Below are 12,213 nucleotides of genomic sequence, written 5' to 3' on the forward strand. Positions count from 1 at the left end.
AATGAAAGGAGTTTCAGGAAAAACGTTAAAGTATTAATAAAATGCAAATGTATCCTTAAACCATTTGAAGGCAAAACCCCTGACTGCAATTTTCCAAATCTTGCGGTCAATGACCGTGTTGACTTCTTTAACACTTTGGAACTACGAAACAGAAGAAGACAGTTACTCTAATGGGACCTTTCCACTGTACGGTACAGCTCGACTCGGCTCTGCTCGCTTTTTGGGGGTTTTCCAAAGTGGATAGTACCTGGTACCAGGTACTTTTTTTAGTATCACCTCGGGTTGAGGTTCCAAGCGAGCCAAGCCGATTCTAAATGTGACGTTAAAACTCTGCAGATCACTGATTGGTCAGAGAGAATCGTCACTACCAGCGTCACTGGATATTCGACACGGGACATCAACCTGCTAGTATCAAAGTTAACTACAGTGATAGCAGTATCATTAGTTCACACAAATTTCGAATTGTAAAAAGAAATGGCTGTGCGTAAAACCATGCCGTGGTCAATAAACGAGATGTAGACGTTCCTCTCGTTAGCGACGAATAAACGACACAAAACGAAAAAGTCTCTCAGGAAGTGTCTCAGCTGTTGTCCGTACACGGCTACCAATGGACCTACCAACAGTGTAGGGAAAAGTTAAAAAAACCTTAAAAGTGACTACAGAACCATCAGGGACCATAACAGATGGAGTGGTGCATACAGAAGAAAGTGGTTCGACCAAATGGACGCTATCTATGGCAATAGGCTGGCAAGCAATAGGAGGGAGAGTGCCCTGGACTCTGCCACAGCATTGTTGGAGTCCACGATGGAGGATGGTATGTTTTGTTACGTTAACTCAATACTCTGCTTGAAAGCTTCACTTTATTTAGTTGCCCATCTACTGCAAGCTTGCTTCTGAAACAACCAGGCCAATTTAACTGATACACTTGTGTAAAATCACCATGCAACAACTGCTTTATGGCGCACAATGAGTTAGTAGCTAACAGCTAGCGGTTGTTATTGGTTTGGTGTTTGTGTCATGTTTAAGATGATGTCACGGCAGTAGAGGCGGCGCAACTATGATGATCAGCCTATAATCCCACCCACGTTGATGCGGCACTAAACTGCAGTGGAAATGCAAGCTCAGAAAAGTAAAGCGAGTCGAGTCGAACCGTAACGTGCAGTGGAAAAATGCCATAATAGGCGCCCTTTTTAGTGCCCCTTTAGGCAACACTGATAACACAACTTGAAAAAGTGCATTCTGACATTTCACAATAGAATAACATGTAAAATGGTGCTTCGGTGAAAGTGTTTGTGTGTGTGTGTGTGTGTGTGTGTGTGTGTGTGTGTGTGTGTGTGTGTGTGTGTTTTTGTGTCTGATTAATGAGTATTTACTGACTAGCCTTTTGGCTTGATGGCCTGGAAACAATAAATGATGAGCGAAGTGCTTGAACGGCCGGCTCCCTCATTTATCCAGCAATAATTACAATACTGACCTTTTATATTCAATTACACTATACAGCCTCTTAAATGAGCACAGGGAGTGTGTGTGTGTGTGTGTGTGTGTGTGTGTGTGTGTGTGAGAGAGAGAGAGAGAGAGAGAGAGAGAGATTTGAATGAATTTAAATTTAGATATCCTGTTGGAGAGAGCTTGATTTATAAAACTAGAAACCTGGCTGAAAGGTCACTAGGGAAGATAGAGATTTTGCCCATGTGCTGGCACACTGACATATAAACATGCACAGACCTGCATGATCTTTAGCTGGCCTATTCATATTAATTACACTCTACAACTCCCATTCGGTATATTTTAATAACATTCGTACAACTCTGGCATAATAAACTGCCGTTATTTAAAATGGACGTGGATAGGCCCTGTCCTAACTGAATCAATCCTCATTTACCATAGATAAAACACATACGTACACAACATTCATACAGTACACAGACAAATGCGACAAAAAAAGTGCACTTCTATAGAAACACCCACAGAGCAATGGCTAGCAGTGTTAGCATGTTCGAATGTGTGGAGATGTGGCTGATTGGTGCATACACACACGCATGACTACAAGGGATGGGCTACATTTGTTTTGACTTAGCGAATGTATTTGATTTGATTTAATGAAGCATTTAACAGTTCATACATAAAAAATGCAATACTCAGTGTGAGAATACTGAAATTCACTGCGCACATACATCCAATAAACTCTCGCTGAAATGCCCAGAGAGATGCCCTCACTTTGGTTTGTGTACTATGAAACTCTATAGCAGATATGTATTTTTAACTACGTATATGTCAACTGTAATGGTTCTATGCGAATTTCAAGTCATTTTTCATAATAGCCTGCGCTTCCGTGAGCAAGTGAGTCATCTGAATTCATTTATGAAGTGAGTTATCTGACTGATTTAGTCCATGATTCAAACTGATGATTCCTGTGGTCAGTTCAGGCTGATTCACCAATTTGTTCTGATTCATTAAAAAAGAACAACAACAATCAATATCATTATCATTAGCAAAATTAACAGCACATATTGCTGCAGGAATGCAATAGGAAGTTGTATTGACTATTTATTATCAACATATTATTTTGCTGTGCTCAGTTGTGATGTCCAGCCTGTTTGGGCATCTCTCTGAGCGGTGGGCTGCTGGTATGAGGTGATGCTGTAAGGGTTGGGATGGAGAGGCCGATGGACGGTAGTACTCACTGTTGACGCTACCTGCTAGTGCATTAATGTTATTAAGGCCCATGGTGGCCCCAGCCAGACCCTGCAGTGTGCCCAGAGAACCCAGGGAACCCATCGCACCTGCGGTCGAGTTAGCCGTGGATCCTGCTGTGGGGAAAGACAGACAGAGCAGAAAGGAGAGATAGATGGAGAATGGAAGAAAGAGAGAGAGAGAGAGAGAGCACACTGTTATAATGTACAGAATCACAGATTATACTGTGATATGCAGTAATGGTTAAAGCTCCACCACATATATTAAGTCTTCATTGAAGGTACACAAAGGGTAAAATGGATTGATATGAGATGACAGTGTATGCTATGCCATGGTAGAAATATTTCAACCAGAATATATTTCATCATATACTGTGCTAGACATATTTGCAGGTCTATCAGTAGGCATAGCTGCTTTATGGTATTTAAATATAAGAATGACAAATAAATATGGAATAATGTGAAAATAAGAGTGGGACAAGTCTCAAACTTGTTATTAAGGGGTGTTGTTAGGGGTAATCCAGCGTTTATAAGTGAACCATATGTGAAGCTGTTTTTGGTTTGTTATTATGAGGTTTCAAATAAAAAGAGATAATAATCAAATGATATGAAGTACCTTTCATTTATTGGATGCTAAATTGAATTCCCTGGCTTATACAAAATAGACACCACCACATGGTTATTTAGTTTAATGTACAGCATATATTACTATACTGTGGTATGTACCATTACAGTTATATAAAATTAATGTAACATCTTATTTGTTCGTATTGTCCTTCCCTAGATGGAAAAATGGATGATGGATGGATGGATGGATGGATGGATGGATGGATGGATGGATTCATTGACTGCCAGGAAGAATCAGTTAATATTAGTCTTGCAGCAGCAGACAAGATAAAAGTGTTCAATGAAAAGGATGATTATTGCAATCATGAAAATTATAACAATGATGATTTTTTAGATAAAACAATAAAGAGAAATAGAAAAGAGAAACAAAATTGAGACTTTTCATTCATAACTACTTGTTCGCCTGCCTCATTTCCAATAATGCAAGTCTGAAAGAAGATTTTGAGTTACAAGAAGAGATGCAAAGATGCAAATCTAACCATAGAACCACATGTCACAGTTGTACACGCCTCCTGCTTCCACTTTTCAACAGGAACATCTCTTCCAAAATGAGTGGAGCACATTTAAAGCCAAGGGGCACTCCAGCGTAATGCCACACAAATCAACACACTCCCAAGCATGCTAATGATGACCATGATGCCTTGAACTATGATGAATGACCGGTGGCAGAAAACTACGTACACAAGCACACACATGGCATGAAGACTTGAAAGATTTACAATGAAGAGCAAGAATGACGGTCTTGATGACAAAGAATGAAGGGACAACAACACTATGGTGGTGATACCGCTATCGAAGATTTAGATGATTGATGACGGTGACAAAGATGGGATGACCTCTGGTTACCTGGGCTGGCCAGGGCTCCCAGTGACCCTGTGCTGGAGGTTAGGGCGCTAGCGGTGGACGGGCTGGCCGAGCTCTGTGCTGCAGCCGCTGCTGCGGCTAGAGTGGCCAGATTCTGCAACTGCAGAGCATTCATACCTGAAGAAAGAGAAAGTTTCAGTCTGTGCAATAAGTGTGTTTGACTGCTCAAGCTAAAATGAAGGAAGGAACTGCTTCTATGCTACAAGATGCTTTACATCTATGTGTACTGGGGTTAGTAAAATTGTATATGTAGAAGTGTTTGGTACAGAATATCTGACTGTAAGTGTATGTGTTTGCACACTTTCTCATCAAACAAAGGTGATCCAAAGGTGACTCTAGATTATGGCTACATGCGGTGACCATGACGCCAACAAACCACGGACAGTGGCCTGTAGCCAAATGGACAGATATATGAAGTGGTACAACAGGAAAATGCATAGTATGTTTTGTATATACATTCTCGATGTATATACTCTTCACTATGAGGAAGCACGCACACAGAAAACACGTACAAGAGATGGACAACGTTTGGATTCATTGGAACAGTGCTCACAGAATTATAGAAATGCAGTATTTCAACTGAGATTGCAAGCAGAATGCAATTACAGAATATAAAGCAATTGTGAAGAAATATACGACATGGCCAAAACTATGTGGACAACCCCTTCTAATTACCGGCTTTGGCTATTTAAGTAATTCAAGTGAAAATAAATATTACCACAAATTCATACAATATGCACTTTTCCACCATGAGGCCAAACAGTAACCACTGCAAAACCGTGCTGTTCCAATCTGGGCTCGTCAACACGTTTAAGGTTTCTTTTTCAACGGTGGTGTTGCAAACTCAGAATTCGAAATGACTGACTGGGCAAGTGACCTCTCAGAGTTGCTATGTCACTACAGACAATCCACCAGAACTATTCTTACTTGAGAACAGTTAGTGAAGTATATCAAGAAACCGGCCTCAGAACGGTTTGTAATCATACCATAGTGAACCATGTTCAAGTGGAAATTCTGCTGAAATCGTTACTCACCGTGCTCAGAAATGTTTGGCCCGATATTGAAAAAGCATCCAATTCTCTTCTAAACAATTGTGTGTTTCCAACTTTAAGGCAACAGTTCGAAGAGAGCCCTATTCAGTTCTAGCAAGACAATAACCCTGTACACAAAACAATGTCCATAAAAAAATTGTTTACTGAGTCTGACTGGCCTGCGCAAATCCTAGACCTGAACCCCGTTAAACACCTTTGGGATGAACTGGAGCATTGAATGGAAAGCCATGTCCAATCGCCAACATCAGTACATGACCTCAATGATGCTCGTTCCTAAATTGGAGCAAATCCCCACAGCCATGTTCCAACATCAAGTGGAATGACATCCCAGAAGAGTGGAAGCTGAGAAAGGGATGCACATGGTTTTAAAATGACATGCTCAACCAGCACATCATTTTGGCCATGTAGTTTACTGTATCTTTTCTTTCTTCTAGTTTTCTCCCTTTAAAGGGAGTAGTGTGTAATCTTGACGGTTGTCTGCCCTCTTGATCCACTGAGCAAGCAAAAAGAGAGCATTAAAAGTCTAATTAGCACATTACAGAAGGTGATTAGAGGCCAAACAAACCCCAGGTCACGATAGAAATACAGAGATGGATCCGTAACTTGTTATAGATCAAGGTAGATACAATCCTTAATGGCTAGTTAAAAGTCAACAAGAAATGGTGTTCCCAACCCATTTTTCTTCTGTTATTTGACTTGTGAAACACAATATTGGGGACTTTATCCATCTGGAATTGACTGGATCGTAAAAAGTGTTCTCCATTTGACATGTGTTATTGGAAAGAAGGGGTTGAGAAAGTTAAGAGATCCATGACGACACCCAAAAAGGTCATTTTTGAGGTAAAGCAATTTCTTACATTGATGAAACATTGCAAAGAGAAACATTTTGTGTGTATGTACAGATGAATTGTGCAAAATAAGACCAGTATTAAGAAGGTAAATATGTCTTAAACTTAAATATCATGTATCAAAGACCCGTTGAATAGCATTGAATAGTACTGCAAAAAAAGGCTGGAAAAAGCTGTGGAAAGAAAGTGTAGTGTTGGGAGGTCAAAGAGGAAGATCAAGTACAGAAATGGACTGTAAAATTGAGGGCTCTTTGACTGTTTTTGTGCTTCTGAATGAAGCAGTAAAGGACCCATTTCAAGTTTCTGGCACACAAGTGTAAAAATGGGCATTGAGTAAATGTGATTTCTGTGGTTGAGGAAGCCACTTCTGCTAGTGCTAGAGAGAGAACCATCCATGCGTTATGTTCATACTCTCTAAGGAGTGAGCAGAGAGGAGGTGTTAGGAGCGAGGTGACGCTGGCTCTCACTGAATGTTCAGCATGTGTAATGGAGCTCCTTATGGCTCATAACTCCACCCACAGCACAGACACAGCAGATGTCAACTGTATATATCAGCTGCCAATCAGAGATAGTTGCCAGGCGACAGATGGATGGGCCCAAATATTTCACAACTCAGCTGTGAAAAGCCTTCAAATCCCATTGTGTTTGAGAGCTCCTGTCGATTTGAACGTCAAGTAGTGTGTACATATACACTCACACAGGCTGTTATGTGCATTTGGTCATATTGAGCAAGATTCTGACCAAAGATCATAAAGGGGGTCGCACACTCGACGTGTTCCCAACCAGAAGCGACAAAATATGTGAGTCTGTGTGTGTGTCTACAAAGCTAGAAACGTTTTATTTCTAGAAACACTTCTAGAACTTATATTGCCAAAACAACTTCTGATGGGTCAACTATTCCTTTAATCCAGCACTGAAGCATTGCCTAATATTTCTGCATATACTCTACAACTATAATATCGAACCATAGCATCCTCCATTCACTATCATCTACCAAGCAGTTTTGCACATAAACCATTTGATTAAAAAAACTAGGCTGTATTTCTGTAAATATGTTCCTTGAAACAAATTAGGTCCACCAAATGAATTCAATTGTTATGTTAATGTGGGGATTTCTCGCTCTTTAATTGTGCGGTGGCAGCTGCCGCTGGTTTGGCTCGGTGAGAACTCGAGACTCACTGAGAGGCTGTCACAGATGCATGGCTGAACTTAGACGAGAGCTTCCTGAACTCTCTTCATAATGGTAAACAAAAACACCACAGTCCTGCTCACCCTCTCCACATGAGCGTACATTAATGAGGAAGCCACTCTCTGGTGTGTAAAACTGTTGTCAGGGGGAAAGGCTTTAGGAGAAAAAGGCACTCATTCTACACACACTGTAAGCCATTTTGAATGCTAATACATTCTCTTTCTTTCATCCTTAGCGGTTGCAATTAGGCTCGAGCGTATGCTATAAATATTTCACTTTCCTTGAAGGCCTGGCAGCTTGATAAACAGACCACAATTAAGACCTGACAAGAACAGAGATGCACACTGGGAATGTTGCACACAAGACAGTAAAAGACGAAAGAAGAGGAAAAAAACTGCAAAGAGGAATTTCTCAAGAGTTGTGGCATTTAGTGTAAGGTATGAAGCACAAAAAATGTCAGAGAGAATGACGTGCGCCTGTCTAACAGTGACAGTAAGCAGCAGCTCATTGGCTAAAAAAAATAAAAATAAAAATATATATATATACGAACAATTCCATGACTTGTCCAGGCATGTACAATTCCCTGATATTTCCAGGTTTTCTGTGAGCCTGATAAGGAGTTCCTGATGAGTTACTGAACTGAATTATTTTAGCAGAATAGATAATGACAGCATTTACAGAATTTTACAGCAACAAATTTTGATTATCCAAATCACTAGATAAAACCTTTTTGGTTTTTCTGTTGTTTAAGGATTGGTAAAGTGATATACAAAACTGAAGACAGTTGAGCATTGAAAGGTTGTCTCATCGTGACCTAATCCTAAAACAGGTCAGGTCACCCATAAGCCTCACAGAGCTTAGGAAAAGAGATGTGATTGGACGATGAGACAAACTCTTCTTTCAAGCAACAAAACAAGGTTATATTTGCCAAATTCGGTTCATCTTCACGTTTTGAAACATGTATACACTTACAAACAGACTTTTGCTTCTAGATGTGCTAGAACTGTAGAAAACCAAAGGTTCTGCAGCAAGGTTAAACTAAAGACTGGGGCAGGTTGAGAATATTCTCAGCCTAACCTCTGCTGATCCTGAATTGTCCTAGGGTTAAGACTTGTCAAACTGGGTTTATTATGGGATCCAGAGCTGGGTTGAATGGTTTAGTAGAGGAATGAGAGTTTAGTTGAGGAGTTACAATGGGGCTAGATAGGTTTACACTGATCTGAGATCAGTATCTCACCTGCCATTTGTTGAATACCACTGAACGCTCCTAGATTACTGGAGGATGTTGCTTGTTGGAGCAACTGGGAGAAATAGAGAGAAACAAAGAATGTTAAGACACATCAACCATTACACATTGGCTTATGGTGATGGATATATAAGGATAATGCTTGAAGGAGCTAGTGATAGCTAAATATAGATGAAACAGTGTGGTTTGTTCCCATGTTCCATGTAGTCTGGAGTGATTCTATAGGGCAGTTTGCCAACAGAAAAGCAACACAGCAGTCAGGACATTTTTCTTAGCCACTGGTGTTCCTCAAGTCTTAGTACTTAAATATTCAAGTGTAGTGAATGTAGTTTCAAAATTACTTTATAAAATGGCTTTAAAATGTAAAAGTTTAATATACAACTATGTGGGTACAACCAAGTCAAAGTGTCTTGTTGTTTGACGCATTATGTTTCACGGATTGTAAGGGAAAAACTCATGTTAATGTGTCAATTTATCACATCTCCCTTGGTTAAGACTTATTGTGAGAATGGTTATCAGGCTGAATATCAATATCAGTCTGAGATGTGGTCAGTGGATTTGTTTTTTTAAAAGTCGATGATAATGATATCGACAATGTAAGGTGGTTGATGGCCGATACTGTATATTATATGATGATATGTTATAAATAATCCAATTTAATTCTGGGAAATGAGAACACTGCATGAACACTTCATTCTAGCAATTATTCAAAATTGTAGATTTTTTATTACATGTCCAATGCTGAAAATCTTCACGGCAAAATATCGGCCTGGGCTATACACTCACCTAAAGGATTATTAGGAACACCTGTTCAATTTCTCATTAATGCAATTATATAATCAACCAATCACATGGCAGTTGCTTCAATGCATTTAGGGGTGTGGTCCTGGTCAAGACAATCTCCTGAACTCCAAACTGAATGTCAGAATGGGAAAGAAAGGTGATTTAAGCCATTTTGAGCGTGGCATGGTTGTTGGTGTCAGACGGGCCGGTCTGAGTATTTCACAATCTGCTCAGTTACTGGGATTTTCACGCACAACCATTTCTAGGGTTTACAAAGAATGGTGTGAAAAGGGAAAAACATCCAGTATGCGGCAGTCCTGTGTGAGAAAATGCCTTGTTGATGCTAGAGGTCAGAGGAGAATGGGCCGACTGATTCAAGCTGATAGAAGAGCAACTTTGCCTGAAATAACCACTCGTTACAACCGAGGTATGCAGCAAAGCATTTGTGAAGCCACAACACGCACAACCTTGAGGCGGATGGGCTACAACAGCAGAAGACCCCACCGGGTACCACTCATCTCCACTACAAATAGGAAAAAGAGGAAAAATGTTGCCTGGTCTGATGAGTCTTGATTTCTGTTGAGATATTCAGATGGTAGAGTCAGAATTTGGCGTAAACAGAATGAGAACATGGATCCACCATGCCTTGTTACCACTGTGCAGGCTGGTGGTGGTGGTGTAATGTGTGTGGGATGTTTTCTTGGCACACTTTAGGCCCCTTAGTGCCAATTGGGCATCGTTTAAATGCCACGGCCTACCTGAGCATTGTTTCTGACCATGTCCATCCCTTTATGGCCACCATGTAGCCATCCTCTGATGGCTACTTCCAGCAGGATAATGCACCATGTCACAAAGCTCGAATCATTTCAAATTGGTTTCTTGAACATGACAATGAGTTCACTGTACTAAAATGGCCCCCACAGTCACCAGATCTCAACCCAATAGAGCATCTTTGGGATGTGGTGGAACGGGAGCTTCGTGCCCTGGATGTGCATCCCACAAATCTCCATCAACTGCAAGATGCTATCCTTTCAATATGGGCCAACATTTCTAAAGAATGCTTTCAGCACATTGTTGAATCAATGCCACGTAGAATTAAGGCAGTTCTGAAGGCGAAAGGGGGTCAAACACAGTATTAGTATGGTGTTCCTAATAATCCTTTAGGTGAGTGTATAACAGTCAGTAATGGAACAATTTCATAAAGGACCTGAGGGGATCTTCAAGGTATTTGACTCATACGTTTGTGCCAGTGAACACTGTCATGCTAAGAGTCCCCCGTCAGTTCTGCTGGCACTGTGTTGCTGTGCTGGGCAGTTTCTGCACATGAAAGGGGAGAGGAAAGCAGACTCTAAATGATACTAGATGATTAGGATGACTTTGAACTAGACCCTCAGACAGCTTAAAAGCTAAATGCAACCTCAATGTGACAGGGAAGTGGAAAAGGAAGGCAGAAAAAGGAGAAGCGGAAGGTTGGGAGAGATGGCCCTGTTCCAATGCTCTTTAGTAGTTCTTTAAATCCTCACCCACTGTCCTTGCGAACAAAAACCAAAGTAAATGGGCATTAAATGTTGCCATCATGTTTTATCCTCTTTACATTTAGAAGGACAAAGATGTGGTCAGGGATAGAGGAACATATTGTGTCCTTCCCAGTCGTAAAAATTCCATTCATTTTCTCCATAAAGAAATGGATTTTTAACAATATTATAAAATCTGTTAAGACAGGTGTACTATGAGCTTAAACATTCTTACACAATTGTATCTGTAGAAGTCACAAATCTTTGTTTAAAAAAAAATATGTTTAATTAAATTCCTGGTAAGGGAACTACACTACCCATAATCCTGAAGACATATCCACCAATCAGAGAAGTAGCTGTCATCATGGAAATTAAAATTGCGGCAAAAGAGCTCAGCAGCATTAACCCACTCCAATGAAACAATGTGGATAAAGTAACCGACTCACTCTCTCTGCACTCTCAAACTATGTAAATATTTTTACCTGAATATTTTGTAATGAAAAATATATAATTTTTATACTTATAATAATTGACTAGAAGTCCACAATTTTCATTTTGTACCATAATGTTTTATTTGATTACTGTTTTTTATATATTTTTTTGGTCTTGTTTAGCGATTTTCATAAACTATTTGCTTCAAATGTTGCTGGTTGGTTTAGCTCATGGTTTTTTTAAAAACACTTCTGGAACCAAAAGTGGGCGGTCATTGTTGCACTAGATTCCCTCTTGCATCTGTTTGCCATGTTAATAGAACCAAGAATGCCGAGCAGGTCGATCACCTAATGACTTCTAAACGACAGCACCGCCCATTACTATTTTGAGTATGGGGACCGGTTTTGATCACAATCGATTGAAGTTCGACAGATGAGAGATCGGAAAAGGGTTAAGATTGGCTCAGAGAGAGCAAGAGAGGGTGTGGCCTGCTATAAGAGAGATGTGGGGGCGGGGCAAGTGGGCGGAGACAGTGACTGACTGCGGCGGCTGCGCTGGCTGTGCTGCTGGTGGGCGTGGCTACGTGGGTGTGTCCTCTTACTGCCAGATACTGTGGGGTGAGGCCAGTCAGCCCAGTCAGGCTGCCCCAGGCAGACGCGTTGTTCAACTGCTGCATCTGCTGCGCCAACTGCTGCTGCAGCCGTCGCTGTTCCTTATCCTTCTGTGTGTCTGCAAATTTCACCACCATGGGAGAGGAGCAGCCCTGCGTGAATAGATTGAAAACGAGAGAGGGAAAGTGGAAGAGAAAGAGTGGTTAAAAAAGCTACAATAAGTAATTTCTTGACCTACTTGATGTTTCATACAATATTGTCAAAGCATCATACACAGAAAAGTAGAGAAGAAAAGGAAAAAATAATTAGATATAAATGCCAGTAATGATAATATAATAATTACTATATTGGGCT

The 12,213-nt window shown here is 40.5% G+C and overlaps 1 protein-coding gene across 20 annotated transcripts in view; it reads right to left on the reverse strand.

Moving 5' to 3' along the window:
- The window catches only part of LOC127638727 (CUGBP Elav-like family member 2), a 200,402-nt gene that overhangs the window by 10,086 nt on the left and 178,103 nt on the right, over positions 1 to 12,213 (reverse strand). For 4 of the 20 annotated variants that reach the window (XM_052120385.1, XM_052120384.1, XM_052120380.1 and 1 more), the window contains 4 exons: positions 11,790 to 12,011; positions 8,511 to 8,574; positions 4,167 to 4,301; positions 2,697 to 2,810 (listed from right to left, as the gene is read on the reverse strand). In XM_052120385.1, the coding sequence (XP_051976345.1) occupies positions 2,697 to 2,810; positions 4,167 to 4,301; positions 8,511 to 8,574; positions 11,790 to 12,011 (535 nt within the window). Of the gene's footprint in view, positions 1 to 2,684; positions 2,811 to 4,166; positions 4,302 to 8,510; positions 8,575 to 11,789; positions 12,012 to 12,213 lie in introns of all 20 variants that reach the window. The other 16 variants (XM_052120390.1, XM_052120387.1, XM_052120400.1 and 13 more) reach the window with 12 other exon arrangements.

The sequence above is a fragment of the Xyrauchen texanus genome, chromosome 47 (assembly GCF_025860055.1).
Source record: "Xyrauchen texanus isolate HMW12.3.18 chromosome 47, RBS_HiC_50CHRs, whole genome shotgun sequence".
NCBI lineage: Eukaryota > Metazoa > Chordata > Actinopteri > Cypriniformes > Catostomidae > Xyrauchen > Xyrauchen texanus.